Source organism: Cebidichthys violaceus, unplaced genomic scaffold, assembly GCF_023349555.1.
Source record: "Cebidichthys violaceus isolate CVI_PGR_0920_01 unplaced genomic scaffold, fCebVio1.0.p SCAF_23, whole genome shotgun sequence".
NCBI classification, from domain to species: domain Eukaryota; kingdom Metazoa; phylum Chordata; class Actinopteri; order Perciformes; family Stichaeidae; genus Cebidichthys; species Cebidichthys violaceus.
In genome coordinates this window covers 1,028,770-1,050,000 of record NW_027176406.1, presented here as the reverse complement: position 1 = coordinate 1,050,000, position 21,231 = coordinate 1,028,770, and the positions used below count along the sequence as shown (strand labels likewise).

The 21,231-nt window shown below is 47.0% G+C and overlaps 1 protein-coding gene across 5 annotated transcripts in view; it reads left to right on the top strand.

Annotated features, from left to right (window-relative positions):
- The window catches only part of grin2ba (glutamate receptor, ionotropic, N-methyl D-aspartate 2B, genome duplicate a), a 112,765-nt gene extending 91,972 nt beyond the window's left edge, over nucleotides 1–20,793 (top strand). For all 5 annotated transcript variants that reach the window (XM_068719182.1, XM_068719179.1, XM_068719183.1 and 2 more), the window contains 6 exons: nucleotides 322–447; nucleotides 2,865–3,094; nucleotides 3,501–3,661; nucleotides 4,304–4,491; nucleotides 8,292–8,530; nucleotides 12,979–20,793. In XM_068719182.1, coding sequence (XP_068575283.1) covers nucleotides 322–447; nucleotides 2,865–3,094; nucleotides 3,501–3,661; nucleotides 4,304–4,491; nucleotides 8,292–8,530; nucleotides 12,979–15,291 — 3,257 coding nt within the window. In that variant the 3' untranslated portion in view covers nucleotides 15,292–20,793. The remainder of the gene's footprint in view (nucleotides 1–321; nucleotides 448–2,864; nucleotides 3,095–3,500; nucleotides 3,662–4,303; nucleotides 4,492–8,291; nucleotides 8,531–12,978) is intronic.
- The last annotated feature ends 438 nt before the right edge of the window (nucleotides 20,794–21,231 follow it).

Here is a 21,231-nt window from a genome sequence, read left to right as displayed (position 1 = left end):
TATGTATTCTCTCTTTCGCTCCCTGTCTCTTTGCCCTCTTATATTTCCCACTCCCACTCCATTCCTCTTACTCTTCCTTCCTCTTCTCAATCTGGCGCTCCACATTTGCATATCTCTCTTGCCCTCTCTCGCTTTTTTCACTTCCTCTCTCTCTCTCTGCCGCCCTCGCTCTTTTCTCCCTCTTCCTCCCTCTCCTGATGTCTCCCCCGTCTTCTGCCTTCCTACACACCTCCCCCCCCTCTTTTCTCTTGTCCTAATCTCTGTCCGTCCACCCTCCCTTCATCTCTCCCTCTCCTCTCTTCCCTCCCTCCTGCCCTCCAGAGCCCTTCAGCGCGGATGTGTGGGTGATGATGTTCGTGATGCTGTTGCTGGTGTCAGCAATGGCTGTGTTTATATTCGAGTACTTCAGCCCTGTGGGCTACAACCGCTGTCTGGCTGACGGCAAAGGTGAGAGGCTCCAGCTCCACACACACACAGTCTCACACACACACACACACACACACACACACACACACACACACACACACACACATACACAGGTCTATGGTACCTGTTGGGGGAGGGCTGCACTTGTTTGAGGATATAGATGTAAATGGTTGCAGATATTTTCTGGCCGTGCTGCCTCCCTCATCTCTCACACCACACCAGATGGCAGGGCACGCTCAGGTTGAATTTACCCGAGAAATTATACCGTTTCAACATCCGCTCAAAGTGACGCATTACTTGGGAATGACTTTTCAGCACTCCGCAGCAAATCTGTTGTGTAGGAAATGTACAGTAATGCCGTCCAGATTACGTTTATCTACAAGACAACAAAGCGTCTGTTAATGCTGAACATGAGCAACTCAAAGCGCTAGCTTTACGGTAATCAGATCAAGGTTCTGGTTCAATATTAGCACAAGCACAAGCTAGGTTGGCTTTTAAAATATTCAAAATGAAACACAGGTCCAGTGCTTTGTGTGCCCCAATCACCCACCTCGACCTCCTAACCTCCTCCTAAATTTGCACTGATAAGTTGATAGATGAAATGATGGAACAGGATGTTGGTGGCTCATACCCCCACCAGTACCAGCCCTCCCCAGTGTTCGGTTTCCTGTTGGCTTTAAGTTTCTGGCATTTTGTCAGGTTTCTGATTTTCTGAATAGCGTCTGACTAGCAGAATGTTAGGCAGCCAAAAAGTCCTGGATGTGAGATTGTCACCAGCACATGAAAGCAGTAAAATTGTTTTTGGCAATAAAAACAGTCTGATGTCGGAATCCAAATCGAGTGTTCACCAAACTCCAACATTCAACGGGGGAGTAAAACCATGGAACGCTTTCATCTGTGCTGGTGAAGTCAGCGATCGAGGATCCAAAGTATGCGGAGAACATGGCGGCGGGAAATTTGAGCCTCTGCAGAGAGAGCGTTCGATGAGTAATGCTGTAACTAGTAACTAGTGCAGTTGTGCAAATTGTCTCGCGGTGCACAAAGACCGACGGAGACACAGACATGCACAAACAGACCGCGGTGCCGCCTCCACATACTGTATAGACCAGCCTTCCTCGCTGACCCGATGACTTCGTCCTCCTCCTCCTCCTCCTCCTCCTCCTCCTCCTCCTCCACCTCCACGCTGCTCTCCTTTGATCCTTCACAGGTGTGTCTCACTGCCTGGGATCCAACACACCTCAAGTGCTGCTTCCTTCACACCGAACAAGGCTTTTGCATTCATTTCCATATTTCCCAAAAAAATCACGTGTCAGCTCTGACAGCTAGGGGCTAGTTTTGTGTTAGATCTCCCCCAGCCAAAAAAGATAAGAAACCAAAAAAAAATAATCAATGTCTTCCCACAGCTCTCTGATGTGGCTATATATAGACAATGGCTATCTTTTTCTTTCATTCTTCTCATCCTTCATCATGTTCTGGAGAAGATGTACTCCTCCCTAAAGCGCTGTTCTCTTCTCTGTGTGCCTCCTTGTTTTTTATCTGCTTGTTGCGCGGTGGGAGTTTGGTGTCACGAAGAGTGCAGATCGAAGTTTGGACTCAAAGGATTCGACGCAACAATGTATCAATGGCCTGACTGCAGATTTGTAAAGTCTCTGCCCGATTCATTTAAACAACTTTCTTCACAAAACTTCACGGAGGAGATGTTTGGCACGATAAAGTCAGTTCGCCCGTGAACAAAAGCCCCACACGACAATACACACCCACACGCTCGCGCGCACGCTCTCCCGTTCGCTCTCACACGCTCACACATACCCACACAACAAATTATGAACCAACTGCTTATCGCAGCACAATGGCTGGAATGAACCAGTCTGCTGCCAGCTCACTGGTGAATTGGACCTACACAGTTCCCTAAATTATACAAAAAATAAATGAATGTGTGACACATGTGTGATGTATGGGTATAGAGCCCATATAAGTGATCTAAAATAACACGTCTGTAGCCATGCTAGCAGCTCTGTGCTAAATGCTAAACACGAACGGTAACGTGGCAACATGCTCACAAAGACACAGATGTGCTGATGTTTAGCAGGTATAATGTTGACCATGTTCTTCAGCTTAGTTTAGCTTGTTAGCATGCTAACTTGTTAGCACTAAAAAGTGCAGCTGAGGCTGATGGGAATACCATTAGTTTAGCAGGTATTTGATCATAAACGACAGTATTGGACAAATTTAACATTTGACGTGATTATGGCGCTACATGAAAAGTTGAGTGATCACCAAATTCCAGTTCATCCAACAGATTTGGACTGGTAGACTGGTAGACATTCTACTAAGCAAAAGGTGCTGCTCGGCTGGAGACACACCAGTAAAAGCGGACCAACTGTGTGACCCACGCACCGGTTTTGAAACCAAAGCTGATCCGTCCGTGTTTCTTTCAGAGCCTCACGGTCCATCCTTCACCATCGGTAAGGCCATCTGGCTGCTGTGGGGTCTGGTGTTTAACAACTCCGTTCCGGTGCAGAACCCCAAAGGCACCACCAGTAAGATCATGGTGTCGGTGTGGGCCTTCTTTGCTGTCATCTTCCTGGCCTCCTACACTGCCAACCTGGCCGCTTTCATGATCCAGGAGGAATATGTGGACCAGGTGACTGGTCTCTCAGACAAAAAGGTAAGATGGAAGGTTTTCTGTTTGATGCCGCGCCAGCCCCGCCTTCTTTTTTCTCACCTGCACCTTTTAACGTAATAAAGTCCACGCTTCACATGCCTCTCTCTCTCTCTCTCTATCTCTCTCTCTCTCTCTGTCTCTCTCTCTCTCTCTCTTTCTCTCTCTCTCTCTGTCTCTCTCTCTATCTCTCTCTCTCTGTCTCTCTCTCTATCTCTCTCTCTCTCTCTCTTTCTCTCTCTCTCTCTCTCTCTCTCTGTCTCTCTCTCTATCTCTCTCTCTCTCTCTCTCTCTCTCTGTCTCTCTCTCTCTATCTCTCTCTCTCTCTCTGTCTCTCTCTCTCTTTCTGTCTCTCTCTCTCTCTCTCTCTCTCTCTCTCTATCTCTGTCCGCGCTCCGTCCTCCGTGTTTAGTTCCAGAGTCCCAACGACTTCTCGCCTCCGTTTCGGTTCGGCACCGTCCCGAACGGGAGTACGGAGAGAAACATTAGGAACAACTATCCGGAGATGCACGGCTACATGACAAAGTTCCATCAGAGAAACGTCAACGAGGCTCTGGGGAGTCTCAAGGCCGGGTGAGAAACTAAAGTGGCTCATTTAGTTTCATTGTAAAAAAAACGAATTTACAAAAAGACTTTCATAGTAAAATGAGTTTAAAGGATCACGTTTGAATCTTGAGGCCCTGTTTGACAAAATGGTCACCATCATCTGGAGATATATATTTTCTATATGTTTATGCCTTGACTTAAGGCACGTAACCATCTGTTATGTCAGTAGTTTCTATGTTTAGTCATATTGAAACCTGCTGCTTTCATTGCAGCAGTGTTGCAGAGTTTTTTAAGGGAATCAAAAGCGGGACGCATTTTCAACCGACGGTCATTATTTCGTACTCACATGTTGCGTAAAATTGTGGGGCGAATAGCTCCAAAGCCAATCGATGCTAAAGTTCCCCGTTTATGTCTCTCCTACTAGCCTTCATGTAAACATACTGTAGCTGAATAACTCCCCCTCCTTCATCGTTTCGCCGGCCCGTGTGCCAGCTCCAGCCTTTGGCAAACCAAGTGGAAGTCTATTACACTTATCAGCAGCTTAGAGTTATTTAGCAGGTTAATTGGAATGTTGTAGCTGTGATGTCTGACTCCTAAGTGCTAATTAATTGTAACCTGTCTCTCTCTCACTCTCTCTCTCTCTTTCTCCCTCTCTCTCTTTTTCATTAGCAAACTAGACGCTTTCATTTACGACGCGGCCGTACTCAACTACATGGCCGGCAGGGACGAGGGCTGCAAGCTGGTGACCATCGGCAGCGGCTACATCTTCGCCACCACGGGGTACGGCATCGCCATCCAGAAGGAGTCGCTGTGGAAGAGGCACGTGGACCTGGCCATCCTGCAGCTCTTCGGAGACGGTGAGACAGCAGCGCCGCTTTTCCCTCCACTGTTTTATTCATAGATGGCGCACAGTTTAATGCACTCGGCGTAGAGAGTCTATCACGCATGCAGCTGTGTTGATTTGGCGAGTAGTAAATAACAACTCAAAGATGCATGAGTCAGTCACTGAGATAATGCAGCATTTTCCTCGGTGAGGAGCAGAACATAACTTTTTAAATTAAAAAGCCTTGAAGCGAACATCAAAGGAGAATCTTCTTATATTGTTGGCTACAGTGGCCACTGTTACTCTCTTCTATTATAATAATGTTTTACTCAACAACTTACATGGCAACATTGCTAAAACAAAGTCGGATCGGGAAAGAAACACAGTTAACATCCAAAGTCCAAACCTAAAGAAATAGTACTTGTAATAAACATTTACTATTCCCAAATTTGCCCTCTCATGCACTTACTTTAAAATATAGTATTATCCAGAACCTTCAAACACCTCTAATCATAGTTCTTCTAAGTAATTCCTGTGTCTGCGACCACAATCGCGGTGATTAATTGGCTCTGCAAGTCAAAAGTACACGTAAGTCCGCTCTCATATATATCAAGAACAGACAGAAAAGGTAAGGGAGCGCTGCTAGGGATGAATATAACTGGAGATTTAGCTCCACCGTGGGAGCCCGGTGCTTTATGATCCCGCTTGCCTTTTATGGGAGACTGTCCAAGCTCTCCGGGGCTTGTTCTTTTGAAACGCTTCATTCCTGTCAGCTCTAGCTGGAGCCTTAATGAGTCAGAACATGTTCAAAATGTCCGTTCCTGACCCGCATGGCACATGCTTTTGCGGTTTTCGAGCGAAAGCTCTTCATCATGAACAAGTCAAAGAGTCTCAGACATCTGCTGCTCGCTTTGTTTATCGACATCAGCCGTCTAATTCTCACATTGTCCCCTTTTGATAAACAGCTCAATGCAGAATGGAAGTTTGCTCTGTGTGTGTGTGTGTGTGTGTGTGTGTGTGCTTGTCTAAGTTTGTGTGTGTGTGTTGTTTCTAGTTAGTTTGGGCACGGTCCAGCGTGTTGTGAGCATCCTGAACCAAGGGCCCTCGGGGGCCCACTATAGTGCGTCCCAGTTAGGGGTGCCAGCATAGCTCCTGGTGTATTTCAACACCGTGTGTGCATGAGCGCGAGGGGTTGTGTGTGTGTGTGTGTGTGTGTGTGTGTGTGCGCATGTGAATATGGGTCAGGCCTGTATGTGTGTAAGCAGGATTGTGTGTGTGTGCTAGAGAGATAAAGAGAGAGCGCTGTAGAGATTCTGACAATTTATGACACAGGTTTATTTTTATCAACCTACATGCCGTTCAATAGGAGTGTTATGTTTTTCTAAGAGCACGTGTGTGTGTTTGAATATGGGTCGGCTCGCAGTGACATCACCCTGCGCCACACGGCGAGAAAAGCCTTCGTACAGGAACCGAGCGGCCCTGTCTCGCCCCTCTCAGGGTTTCAATGTCACTTTGCCACGCCTCGCCATGCACTCCCCTCCTGGTGGCCTAGAAAAGCGATCAGACTCACGTGGAGGGCCCAGTGGCCTGGTGCGAGGGCTGGGAGGGAGTCTGGGTAGTCTGACGCAGGCCTTAGGAAAAAAAAATATGGATGGAAGGTCGATGAAAAGAGCTGTTGCGTCATTCAGAAACACCAGACGTGACTGATTAAAGTCTTCTCCAGGTCTAAAATGGACTCTTTTCAACATCCGGCTTTTGACTCCAAACCACTTTTGTAAGTGAGATTTCGTGTTCATACTTTTCAGTCATTAGAATACGGAAAGTGACTAAAAATAAGAACAGTGGAAACATGGAAGATGACGACCTGCAATAAAGTTTATGAGCTGATGGGCAACTGAGCTGCGGGCATGAAGGTTTTCAGTCGAGTTGACAAAGTCAAAAGTCAGCACAATCGACATTTTTCAGTTGAATCTTCTTAGTCCTTTATTTTATATCCTTTGCTTTCAGTGGCGTAAGGTGGTTATAAAGGGCCTCAGTGTATGCTGGTTACTAGTTATGAAGCACACACCGTTGGGCCTATTTATATGTCACCTACGGTGTGTTGTTGAATGAGTTACTAAGGCTATTGTATCGGTAATAGCTCTCTCTATGCCCCCCCCCACTCCACAGTTCCCAGTGCAGTCTATATTTACACCCCTGCTTGCATTATTGTCTACTCTACAGAGTAAGGCACCATAAAAGTTCAAGGAATAGATTTTGGGAAATATTCTTTATTTGCATTCTGGGGGAAAATTAGATAAAGGGATTGAAAGCACTCTCATGTCTGTATGGTAAATATTAAGCTACTGCCATCAGCCGGTTAGCTTAGCTTAGCATAAAGAAATAGTTTGCACATGTATTCACCCATAAAAAATAATGAATAGTTAAAAGTCACACTATTTTTTTTTATGGATTAAAATATATGAGATATAACATGTTAATTAGTGAATTTAGAGGCGCTGTTTCTCCCCCATTATCAGTCTGTATGCTAAGCTAAGCTAATTGGCTGCAGGCTTTACATTAAACATACATACTTGAACTTTTGAGGTTACAAAGTCTAGTATAATAGTATATAGTATAATAGTAAAGTAAATTCCTCAACCCAATTGTTTTAGACTAAACACCGACTTGCTTGAGAAAAAGTACATTAAACATCCCACTGTTAACAATCTTAACTCAAGATCCGCCTTTTATTTTTTTCCCAGTATTATCAATGACATCTTCATGGTTTTCATCGATGGACAGAATTTCTTCACTTGTCATGGCGATCGCTTTTTACAGTGTCGGACCTTCCCAGCAGTGATCGCACGCCAGTGTTGTACACTGTCGCAACGAAACGGCTCCAAAATGGTTGCATTTCAGTCACTTTCTCCGCAGATATAAAGTAGTGTCTACTGTGTGATCGTGTCTGTATGTTTGCCTGCCTGCCTGTGTGTGTGTGTGTGTGTGTGTGTGTGTGTGTGTGTGTGTGTGTGTGTGTGCGTGCGGCGCCTCCTCCTGAGTTTGTATGCTGTGGCGCTTCTCGTTGACGCTCAGAGGTTAGCCAGCGCTCCGGCGCAGGAGTCGTGGCGGACGCGCAGCGACAACGGCTGAATGTATGATTAATTAAGCGAGTCCTGCCACAGTCGGCTTTGATAGAGAACAGCTCGTGGTGAAACAGAAGGTGACCCACAAAAGAGACCAGAAGCTCAGGGACCGGCATCAGACGCACGGACACACACACACACACACACACACATACGTGCACATGCATACAAACGCTAACACTTGTGGGGTTTTTTAACACTCTGCATAGATGCACGCTCACATTAAACCTGAGGCTTGAACATATTGTGTGGTAGATAGAAACACAATCATTTGCAGAAGTGAGTGCAAAAAAACAAGATCGATGTAATTAACATGTGACCGATGGTGTGTGTTACTCTCTTCCAGTCTGCAATGAGGCGTGCTGCAAAATTCAAGGCTGTATTTTGTTTCTAACTCCCCTGACCGCCCCCCCCCCGCCCCCCTCCCCACTGTCTGCCCGCCATCTTCCCTCCTCTCTTCTTCTGTTGCATCACCTCTCCGTCCCTTGTGTCCTCCAAACCCCGTCCTGTTATTACATCATATCCCTCCTCTCTCCTTTTTATTTTACATTCCTTCCCACTTTATTCTGATTCCCGTCCGAATCATAAAAACACATGTCGTCATCGTGCATCCTACCCTCTGTCTCGTCTCCTTTTCTCCTTTACCATCCTGCCCTCTCTCCCTCCCTCCCCTCCCCTCCTTTCTGCCCATCTTCCGTCCTCCATCCAGGTGAGATGGAGGAGCTGGAGTCCCTGTGGCTGACGGGGATCTGCCACCACGAGAAGAACGAGGTGATGTCCAGCCAGCTGGACATCGACAACATGGCCGGCGTCTTCTACATGCTCGGCGCCGCCATGGCGCTGTCGCTCATCACCTTCATCTGCGAGCACTGGTTCTACTGGCAGCTGCGCTTCTGCTTCATGGGCGTCTGCTCCGGCCAGCCCGGCTTCGTCTTCTCCATCAGCAGGGTGAGACGTTTGAAACAAGAAAGATCACATTCTTCTTCCCCATAAATGAAACGTTGCATCTAGAAGCAATAAAAGTTTAGCAGACTCACTTGGTCCGGTATGACCAGTAGCTTTTGGTGGAAAATTAAACCATATGGTAGAAACAATAAAAAAGACGCTACCCGTATTTACGCATATATGGCGTTATGTTGAGCGTTGATGGAGCTGCTACAATGTTAGCATAGCCCTTAACCCTTCATTGCAATTCAATCACAGCAAAGTCAGTTTATTTTAGGTTCATACAGCTGTAGTAAACAGTCGACGTGTGGCTTGCTAGACACAGTGAAACCGTGATGAAATCTTCGGCGTTTAGTTTGCTGGGACTTCCACAACAAGTACTAAGCAGAAATAGTGGTTATTTCTTCCATGGTTGATGGCGGAAATAAATGGCTTAGTTAATAACGGCTTCCATGGAGATAAGCCACTCCTCCTCTTCGACGCGTCTAATGCGAATGATGCAAATTACCACAAATGGTCCCGCGAGTAAATCAACGAGACATTTCGCTTTGCGTTTAGTGTGAACGCACCTTTACACTGCTTCTCTCTGTGATCTCGTAATAGTGGTAGAACATACACATCTGATAGCAAAAGATAAATCCTGGTTAATATTGTCAGCACTCGTCAGCATTCTTGCTTTAGAGTATTAACTTTCATTAAGTGTACGTTGTTTGTCTTTTCTCCGTTGGGATGGAAGATGGGAAAGAAAATGTGAGGATTTAAAGAAAGTTATGAGGAGTAACAGGATGAAGAGAGACCAATTTTCCAAATATTTTTGCCGAAGTCACCAACTAGCAACTACGCTTTCTCACCAGAATTGTTTTCTATTTGCAAAACATCCAAATGGCCACTGCGTCACCGACGACTGTAAGGTGACCTTCATTACTTGGTTGAGCCCTGCTTCAGCAGCGTTGCCGTCTGGAATGCCTCTGCTTTGTTCTCCGAGGCTTTCGAGACGCCAAAAAGTGTCAATGGGCATGTAACCAATCCAGACTCTCACTCCCAAACTGATATTGGAGCTTTTTTTCCTTTTCCCTTTCGATGGTTAGGCCTGTCTGACGTCCGTGGGGTAAATATTTACAAAATGTTGAGCCAAAATCAATATTTCACTTAACAAAACTCGGCCACAGAACCGTGGAGGGTAGATTACTGGATCCCAGGAGACCAAAGTCACCCCCGAGGTATTTGATTTGCATTCCAATTGTTTTGACATGGCTTCGGTGTAATTCACTGTGTGCCTCTGAAGGTGAACCGCTGCAGGCTAAACCACGTGGCTAATTTACAGCAGAGAGCCACACACTGCCCCCCCCCCCCCCCCCCCCCCCCCTCACATTTGATATGCTGCTGTGGTGTCGGAGCTGCTTGTGCCAAGAAAGCAAGGCTACCGGGGGAAAAAACAAACACATTTTGCTCTAATATTACGCTCCAGTGCCCAACTTTGATTATTTTGTGGGGTGTTAATTTTGACGTTGTCGCCTTGTTTATGGTCGTGTCCGCGTCTGTTTGCGATGAAGGAGCATGAAATATCAGTTGCTGAAATGTCAGTTGACTTCTCATTTCCAAAGACAGGCTGCTCTGTGCTTTTTTATTTTTGTTTTGTTATTACATCATTATAATTTGTACGGGGACTGGATCTGAAAGCAATTATGTTTTGTGTAGTTATTGCTCTCATTTACAGAAATTACCTCTGTCTCTGCTACAATGTGACAACGTAAATGAACACAGAGTGTCCACAAATCCAGCCAGATGAATCAGTATGTTAAAATATTCAGGGGAAAATATTCATCCAGTGTTCATTTGCATATGTAGCAGCGAGCTTGGGCATTGCGAAACAATAGTGGAAATTACGGTTTATTATCCAAAATCCTCGGCCACAGCTTCACATTGTCTCCTCATTTACTCGAGTGTTTTCTTTCCAGTCTTGGACATTTCTTCTCTCTCTCTCTCTCTCTCTCTCTCTCTCTCTCCCCCCCCCCCCCCCCCCACCCTTTGCTCTGCCACTCAGATTAATTCCGCTTTTTTAATTTCACAGCATAATCCAATAAACTTTATTGTTATTGCTGCAATTAACATTTAAGCTCGGCGGTGTAAAAAATGAGACATCTGTCACGGTCGGCGCGGGTCACGTGGCTTCGGTCGTGGCTTCACGGTCGGTTAGCGTTCCCGCCCTGCGGCTCTCCCCCGGCTACCTGCTCCTCCGGGTCCCACCTGCAACGCTCAAACAAATTAATTATATTGATTTAAAAAGCCTCTAATGGCTATAGAACAGTAAATGTATTAGGGGTTTAATCACTCCTACTTCTCACGGCCCTTGCATCACATCATGGCGAGGTTCATTTGCATTTAGCCCCATATACTTATGCCACATGCAGGCACTATTAAATTGTGAGCTGCAGCTCAGCTGTACAATAGGCACTCGGCAGCGTATGCAAGCGTACATAGGGGCAGCTAGTTATTTGTTGATTTCCTGCCTCTCTGTTTCAGTCTAATCACTTATAGATTTTGCTGTGATTCCCCCGGTGGATTGAAAATTCTTTGCAAGCCTCAGGCCACAGTTATTGCTATTCACACATCCTGCCCGAATAATCAGCTACAGTAGCGCCGGGCCGGCAGCAATCTGCCAACTGTTACATTATGTGGGCATGTGGAGTAGAGGAAATCTGCCGTTGAATACGAAGCAGCAATCACTTTGTTAAATGTCCGAGATTTGATGCACTACAGTATTAACTTCTTGTTGCTTATTTGTGCTTGCGTGTGTGTGTGTGTGTGTGTGTGTGTGTGTGTGTGTGTGTGTGTGTGTGTGTGTGTGTGTGTGCGCGTGTGTGCGTGTGCGCCTAAAGGAAAAAGCTTAAAAACCACACAAGCATTCATCTTAAGCTTGCTCTCAAACGCCATCGCTGCTCAATGCAACGCAAACGTTGCCGTCTATAAAGGTCGAAACCTAAGTGGAGGGGGTGGGGGGTGGGGGGTGAGGGGGGGGTGGATGCTTCTGGAAAAGCCAGGCCCATAAATGTCATGGGAGGGAAGACGTGACAGATTTGGCAGCAGGTGGGGTGTAATCAAGACAATAGAAGAAGAAAAACAATGAGATATGAAGTGATGACAAATTGTATAAACAGGCAGATGGAAAAAAAGAAACACAGATGAGACAGCGAAGGACCAGATGAACATTGAAAGATGCTTCTATAGCCCTGAAATATAAATACCACGCAGGGGGGCGGACACATTTGTCCTCCACTTCTTCTCAAATGCACGTATGAGTCCTTTTGTATTCATGTTAACCTCTCTTGGTTTTCAGCTATGGTCAAGCTTTACATACATTGGCTGTTAACAGACTGTGAAATTGAACAGAGTAACAACCCATAAAAGTGGAATGAGGGATGAAGGCCTTTTCTGCTGCAGTGCAGGCTCTGTCCATGTAGCTAATTGACTAGCGGGAGCGAGCGGCCAGGGAGAGGAGAGCTCAGGGTCAACGACTCGTATTAGTGGACAAAAGGAGGAGGTTGGGAAGAGTCGTAGCTGAACAGCAGAGAGGATTTGACAGCCAGCTGACCCCCTAACTTCTTGTCCTGCCCTCAGCAGGAGCGAGCAGGACGGAGGTCAGCGGATCTCTGATCTTTGACAGTGGCCAAACGCATCCCTTTATTTCCACGGTCCTCCACAGACGCCCGGAAAAACTGAGCAAAATCATTGTTTGGGATTGATCTGATCCTTTACCGTCCCCATCCGTCATGCCTGGTTTGCTCTCCTCCGCGCATCCATTTTCATCTGAATATTGTATCGTACATCACTGAATGCAAATGGTGCCGTTTATCTTTCTGTCACCGCAACGCTCAGCCGCCGTCTCCTTGGCGTGGCCTTTCTCTATTCGGAGGAGATTGTGCCGCCGCGGCGCTGAGCGGTACGGGGGAACTAAGGTGTTTAATAACTGCCGGAGGATATTGTTCAGCTGAATTCTAATCGCATTGATTAAAGGTATTGACCAGTGGGACCCAAGGGGGGGGATTTACAGCCCCTTTGCCTTTATCAATCATCCACCGTGCAGCTACACTGTCCCTTTCTGAATCTTCATACTGTATGCTCACTTGCACCGTCTCACTTTATCTCAGACCAGTTGATATACTACATGCCACTATACTACATGTCTATAAATTGCATGTAACATCTACTTTTACTTACTGTATTTTTTTGAGCAGGGTATTAAAAGCATCAGCAGAAACTGTACTCATTTTGCGTCATCTGGGTTTTTAAGAAGAGGGCGGTCAGGATGCAATGCAGCTGCAGTTTCTTGTTTTTGTCAACTACAATACAACATATACAGTACAATACAGTACAATATTAGTGACAAATGATGGTAAAGTTGGCCAAATGTTCTCTCTAACGCTGCCTCTTGCCTGTGTTTCCCCACACAGGGCATCTACAGTTGCATCCACGGAGTGCAGATTGAGGAGAAGAGCAGCTCGGCGTTGAACTCCCCTTCAGCCACCATGAACAACACCCATTCCAACATTATGCGCCTCTTGCGCACCGCCAAGAACATGGCCTCCCTGTCGGGGGTGAACGGCTCGCCACACAGCGCTCTGGACTTCATCCGCCGGGAGTCGTCCGTCTACGACATCTCTGAACACCGGCGCAGCCTGGCGGGCCACTCGGACTGCAAGCCCCCTTACCTACCGGAGGACAACATGTTCAGCGACTACATCAGCGAGGTGGAGAGGACGTTCGGCAACCTCCACCTGAAGGACAGCAACCTGTACCAGGACCACTACCTGCACCACCACGGCTCGACGCTCGGGCTCAGCGGGCCGCCTGCCAACCGGCCCCACAGTTTGGGCAGCGCTAGTTCTCTGGAGGGCGGGATGTTTGACTGTGACAGCCTGGGCGGAGGGGTGGCCCCCATTTTCACCACTCAGCCCTGTTCAGCGCTGACCCACAGGAACATGAGCAAGTTTGACCTGCTGTCTGGACAGACTCCTCCCTCGGGCCAGGGCTTCAAGGGAGGGCTGCCGGACCTGTACGGGAAGTTCTCCTTCAAGGGAGGCGCCTCAAGTTCCACGTTTGTCCCGGGGCATGGCTACTGTGGAGGGAGGGGAGAGGACGAAGGAAATATACGGTCCGATGTCTCGGACATTTCCACGCACACAGTGACTTATGGAAACCTGGAGGGTAATGCCAAGAAGCGCAAACAATACCGTGATAGCCTGAAAAAGAGGCCGGCCTCTGCCAAGTCCAGACGGGAGCTGGACGAGATCGAGCTGGGCTACAGGAGGAAACCCTACCACATCAGCCACCACCACTACCACGGCCACCGCTCTACCTCCCCACCGCTTTTGCCCTCCGAACGGAAGAGAGGAGGAGGAGGAGGAGGAGGAGGAGGAGGGGGAGGAAACAACGATGGGAACTCCTATCTCTTCAGAGAAAAGGAGAGCGTCAGGGATTTTTATTTGGACCAGTTTCGTCCCAAAGAGGGCGTCCCTCAGTGGGAACACGTGGACCTGACAGAGGGCCCTGGGAGCAGAGACGGAGGAGTGGGGGCCTGCACCACCCTGGTTCCAGTGGATGACTTTCTTAAGAGCAAACCCAAAAAGTCGGATTCAAAGACTGGTGGAGGATCTGGGCTGGCAGGGGGAGAGTGGGAGTGCAGGAACTGTCGAGCCAGCGGGGGAGGATTGGCGAAGCAGATGTCCATGCATGGAGGCGGGGGTGGTGGAGGGTATGGTGGCGGCATGAGCTGCGGGTCCTCGGGAGGCGGAGGAAACAGCCGCCCCAGCTCTGCGACCTGCATGCGCTGCGAGGGCTGTAAAAAGACAGGAAACCTCTACGATATCAGCGAGGACAACAACCACCTCTTGGAACAGATGGGGGGAGGGAAAGGTGTGGGAGGAGGAGGTATGGGCCCAGGCCCTCCGTCTCAATCTCAGGGCCAGCAGAGGAGGAAGGGTGGAGGCTTCGGCAAACCCCTGAGGCGGCAGCACTCGTACGACGCGTTTGTCGACCTTCAGAAGGAGGAGTCAGGCGGGATGGGAAGTTTGATGGGGGGCCTAGGAGGCGGCGGAGGGATGAGCGGTGTCGGTATGGGAGGGATGCTGCCCCCACCCAGGAGCGTCAGCTTGAAGGAGAAAGAGCGCTACATGGAGGGCACCAGCCCCTTCGCACACATATTTGAGCGCCACGGGGGCTCGGAGAGAGAAAGGGAGCGAGACAGGGACCCGCTGTTTTACGGGGGTGAAGGCCGCAAAGGACCCGGCTCGCCGTTCGGCCTGTTCAGAGGCGGCGAGGGCCTCCACCGCCGCTCCATCGGAGAGAGAGACATGCGAGACAGGGACAGGTCTTTGATGGAAGGAGGAGGCGGGGGAGGCTTCTCTTTATCCAAATCCCTTTACCCCGACAGGGTAAACCAAAACCCCTTTATTCCCACCTTTGGCGACGACCAGTGTCTGATGCACGGAGCCAAACAATATTACATGAAAAAGCAACAGCAGCAGCAACAAGTTGCCAAAAACAGCCGAAGTGACTTCAGGAGCCAGATGAGCACGACGTCGTATCTGCCGGCGTCCGCCACAGCCGGGGTGATGTCCAACGTGACCCCCCGGTTCTCGAAAGAGCTCAGCCTCGGTGGAATGAACCACCACGGCTCCATGCTGGGGGTCGGCCCCCCGCGTCCCTTCAATGGAAGCAATGGCCATGTGTACGAGAAACTCTCCAGCATCGAGTCTGACGTGTAAGAGCAAGAAGAGGAGGAGGAGCAACGGACAGTGGCGAGGGAGGAGTGGGGGGGGGCATGTAGTGTTAGGAGATCAGGGATGATTTTAAAGACACTGTCCACACACTGCAACCCTAGCCCATATTGGGACAGAACGATGAGGTAAGACAGGAGAGAGACTGTCAAAAGTAAGAGGGAAAAGGGAAAAATCTTGATTTTTTTGCAAAAAACAAAACCAGGATACCCTGAGGAGATGTGTGACGTTAACCCTCCCTCAGAAACGGCCAAAGCTACTCAAACACAGTCAATCAACGTTCCCCTCACTGTCACCAAAATGCACTCCGCTCCGAGTCCATCACTTCATCCACCAGCGGGGCAGAAGTCAATGTACTTGGTTATTATCGCAAAGAGGCGACACCTCGTCTTCGTTCGATATTGGAGCCTGGTGCGATGTGACGGCCGTCTGAGAGCTCCCGCTGAGGAAAGACTGCGAGAGCGAGCTGCCCATCTGCCCCTGTGTCACCGTGGAAAGGAGACATTGTCACGTTTCACAGAGGAGATGACTAGTGCCTCTCTCTCTCTCTCTCTCTCTCTCTCTCTCTCTCTCTCTCTCTCTCTATCTCTCTCTATCTCTCTCTCTCTGGAAGGAGACAGCCCGGCCCTGTCCATCCCCTGCACTCTTCTCCTCTTCCTCCCCCCCACCACACCTCCTCCTCCTCCTCCTCCTCCTCCTCCTCATCCCTGACGCCAAAAGAGCTGATCTTGTTTGCTATGAGAAATACAATCATGAATGATAATAAGATATTCTTATGGAAAAAAAACACAGGGTATAAGAACAACAATAATATTGATAACATTGTGAATAACAAAGACGTTCGTGCTGATTATGATAACACTGCTTATGATATCACTAAGTTTTTCTTGTTTTATGTTCTGTTGGTGTAATATTTCACTACTGTTTTAGTATCTGTAGTTGTATCCTGTCTGCCCCGGGTGGCAGCAGGGAGGTTGTTTTTAGTTCAACCAACAAGCCAGAAAGACTGAAGTCCTTAACTCCCTTTTTTTCTGTGTTCTGTAGAATATTTTACTCCATGCTCATACATTTATTTGCTCCTTGTGGAAAAACGGGATCTGGCGGACACGTTTAGAGCCGACAGATCCTCATTTGATGTTTTCAAGACAAGTGCACACACACACACACACACACACACACACACACACACTCCACTTGCAGATTTTGTCGGTCTGAACTTGTGTTACTGTGAACGGCGCGTTTCGTCCGGAGCTGAAGACACTGAGAGGAAGGACGTGCCTTAATGGTCTCCAGTGGAGGTGTCCTTCCGGTTCACACGCGGTCCTCGCGGCGCCAGGCAGCACCGGGGGAGGACGGACCGGCACGCCTTTAGGCTGCTCAGTGTTCTCTTTACGTTCATGAGCCAAAAACTGCAGTTGAAAACGTACGGCAGGCTTGAGATGCGACAAGTGACGGTTGAGATACAAGGGGAGGTTTCGTAAGATTTATTTCGTACGTCGAGTTTGAGCGGCGCTTTGCGAACCAAGACCTTTTCGGGATATGTCGCGGGCGAACCGACGCATCCCACTTCACAACCCGGCAGCCTTCAGACCACTTCTTTTTATTCAGGTTACAGGATAGCAGTCGCCAGGCGCTCGCTGTTTTTTTTCCCTGCCTCTTTCACCGGTTTCTCGACGTAGGCGTTGCTTTTCACTCATGTAAGCGGTCTGAGAGCCGCGCACACAGAAAGGTTTGTTTGTACATTGTGTATGATTAATATATGCACTGTTGGTGTAGGAGACGTGTTGTCGCCCCGTGACGACGATACCGATTGAAGCTCGAGCTGAGGAGGATGTCTAATTGAAAGAGGCCTCTTGAACACCGACGGAGGCGTCCAGAAGGCGGCCATCTTGCCAACGCTTTCCGGCTTTTCACTCCGACCGATGTAGATAGTGCTTCTTCGCTGGAGAGGCCTCATTTATTATTGCACAGGACCTTTTACTCAGTGTAGGTTCAGGCACTCAGTAGACATGCCTTATCATCCCATCACCCCCCCCCAACACCCAGAGCTGTCTGATGATGACTCATCGTATTACTGTACAGAATAAAGAAGCATCTTTTAGTCATTTAAAGGTTTGATCTTCGATTAGCTGGCGGTGTCAGAAGTTCAAGGGCTGCGGGAGACTGCGCAGGAGTGCTGGCCTGGTGGTGGAGCTGCTGGAGTGTGTGGAGCGTGATCTTTGTCGTGGCGGACTTCTATCTTACACCCTAATCTAAATGCACCGGCGTAATGGGTTGGCGAGCGTGTGTGTGTGTGTGTGGAGGGAAGCAAATCACGATTGAATGATTACAGCTGTTTTTTTCTTTTTTCCCCTCACGAACCTGCTGATAACTATTCATAAGTTCAGCCGCCTCTTCCTCCTTCCTCCTCGCTCCACAGATAACACCATCAACGTGAGACTGATCGAGTTAGCCTTAAATCAAACAGATCCATCCTCCCCCCTCCCCCCTCCCCGATGACTCTCCTAATAAATAGATTGGGATCTCTGGAATTTTTATACGCACACATTTTTGAAAGTTCAGGTCAACCATTATCAGCGAGATGGTACAAGGAGGAGACCAGGAACTGACGAGGAAATAAGCAACGAGACTCCGGAGTGTTGGGCATCAATCAGCGTCAGCATTTGTACGTTCAGTCTTTTCCCTGTAAATAGTCTATTTAAAACTCTTTTCACTTTGTACAGTAAACAGACAGACAGGATGTAACTTTCAATATGTTTTACAGCGATTTAAGAAATAAACAAAACGACGATAAAAACTCGGAAAAACAAAAAAAACTCATGAACAAAAATATGCAAAATATAGTTAAGACACAGATATTACTAATCATAAGTGATATAATTGAACCTCTTTTTCTTTAAATCTCATGTTTACTTAATTATGATAGTTTACCGATGAGTATACTGATTATGTTAAGGATTATGCTTTTTTCATATTTTCACTAAAGTGTTGGAAATCGAGGATAATTTACTGTAGGTGTAGACGTTTGGTGATTAAAAGGGGAAAGTTTAGTTTTAGGAGTCCTTGCTAAGCTTCCCTCGAATTGTGTTAGATTCTCTCGTTTTAAGGTAAGCTCTTCTTCATGCTTTTTGAGATGACAAATCAATTATCTACACATTTATGGAATACAATATTAAGTGTATACATAGATGATATTTGCGTATAGAGGCAGTATATTGTGATCCTTCATTTTTTAAGCAGCGATCCTTGTCAAAAACTTACAGGATGTTTGTGTTGGGTTTTCTGGACCTGGGCTCTTAACGGTGATTGCACACAGAATTTAAGAGCCATCGTGGGCCCGGCCTATCCTGTTCCCTCTCTATGTTTGGGATATACATCACTGTGGTAAAGGATACACACACACACACACACACACACACACACACACACTAATATAAACACACACACACACAAATGCGCGCTGGACATATCCCCAGAGTAGATGTTGTTAATACTGCTGAGGATTTCAGCGCAATATTGAACCAACAGCAAGTGTAGTTTCATCCTATTGAGAATCCATTCGAAGCGGAAATGCATTTGTGCAACCCCCTTATTAAAAGGTGCAACATTTGTTCTGTCACGTCTTTTGCTTCGGGGGGGGAATCAACCGCTGTTGCTACATTTTTAGCTCGCCGGTTACTAAACTGACAGCCGGAAACACTTAAAGCTTTGGATTTTCTAATTTATATTGTGCGACTCTTTTGTGCACCGCTCGTTTCTCAGTGCGAGACGGGAGATCTATGATTTGTAATTGTGTTGTGTACATATGCGAGTTTGTCCCCCCCCCACCCCCATGCAGCCAGAAGTTATTTCCCCCGGTCTTCTTCTGTACGGCACTGATTCCAATAAGTCTCTATAATCCTCGCCTTGGCCCTGAGAGAGACATTCATCTCTCTTCTGTTTTTCCTCCTCAACTGCTTTCGTGTCTAGCGGGGTGATTGAAAAGTGAAAAATGTGTCCCGCGTACACGTACAAACTCTGTTGGGTTTGCACATTTTTTTCACACAAGCCACCGCGATCCTTCACCTCATTTGCAATAAACCGGATGACGAAACAGAAAACCAAGCTCTTACTGTGCATTGTATGTGCCAATTCATCACTTCCTTCCACTTCTTTTTTTTTTTTGTGTTTTTTCATGCACTGGGAGGGCGAGCTGTAGGATCAGCGTCCAGCTGCTGGTTGGGGAGTCAAGGTGCACCTGACACTGTGGTAAAACGTGCTATCATCAGGCCTTTACCACCTCCAGCTGCTCTGCTGCAGAGTAAGCATGGCTCGCCAGAAGTCTTTTTTATTCTTTTATTTCCCTCTCGACCCGGTTGGTCCCGGGCTCACATGCCACAACGCATTTGTTCAAATGGGTCGGGTAAAGCAAAAAAAAACAACAACAACAACAACCACTGTGTCACATTTTTACAACACAACAAACGGCTGTGGCAAGTCAGCGAGTCTGGGACATCCTGAAGGTGGAGGGAGTGAGCCTCACCCTCTGCTGACGTGTGTGTGGGGGTTTTCTGTCAGGGACACTGACACATGGGACCAAAACGAGAGCGTGACCGTAGTCAGCCACAGGGATCGATGTACCGGTTAAACTGACTCGTGAAAATGTATTTGACATCAATATTTCAATCATGGTGTGTTGGGTTCTTTTGTTTTTTTTCTTTTTAATCAACAAGTCACATGCAGATAGGGAGAAATTATACTGTGATATTACGCGATTGATTTGTTGTGAAGCTCCATGTAATTTAGCTGCTTATAATTTTCCAGTTCACTCTAATTCATTTGCAGAAGCCGTTTACTCATATTTTAAAGATCTATCTGTGTGTGCGTGTATTAATATGTATTGATATTGCTTTATATGATGCATACAAAAATTTTCTATTAAATTGTGTACAGCTTTGTTTGTTTAATATTGCTATTTTCCATCGTTATCATTCATACAGTCGAGAATGAAAAAGGCATCAGGGGTTGCTACTAAATGTATTTCACAAGGTGAACACACATCGATTAGATTTACTGTGGGCTAACAAAGATGTAACATATGAATAATATCAATTGTATACATAATGATATACATAATATTATTCTTGGCCTTCTTTTCTCTTTTTGTGGCCCTTTGCTTTGAAATAATCCCCCCAATTTTTACGCCAATATACGAACAGAAAACGACACAAAAACAAATAATTGTACAGGTTGTGTAAATACTGAATATCGGGGAAACATTTACCTTGTTTTGGGTTTTTTTGTATGGAAAACGATCAAAGTAATCTCAATAACAAAAATTAACTGCGTCATGACAAAATCGCAACAAAAAAAAGAAAAACATTAAGGTACTTCTAATAAGGATAATACTGATATCTACAGTTATAAGTGCTCAAATAAGACTATCCTTTCTCTTTGTACATGATGAACAAAATGAAGTGTTGAGTATTAATAATAAAAAACTAAGTTTCACGCATGTGGCACCGAGTCTTTTTAAGCCTTTTGTGTTTCCCTCTGACCTCCTTGACACTTAACTGTTGATTCAATTCACTTTGCCGACGATGTATTTATGCGTCAGAGAAGCCCCCCCCCCCCCCCCCCCCCCTCTCTCTCTCTCTTTCATCTCTTGTGCATGGCTCTCACATTCCCCTGCCCACTGTAGTGGACGCTCAGACAGACTGCCTGGCTCTCTACCTGCTTTCTCTCACAGAACACACACACACACACACACACACACACACACACACACACACACATACACGCATAATCTGAAACCTTCGTTGAGTCCTTCACCTCTTCCTTTCACAGACTCAAATGCATGATCTTTCTGTCACACACAAGCTGTCTCTCTCTCTCTCTCTCTCTCTCTCTCTCTCTCTCTCTCTCTCTCTCTCTCTCTCCCTCTCTCTC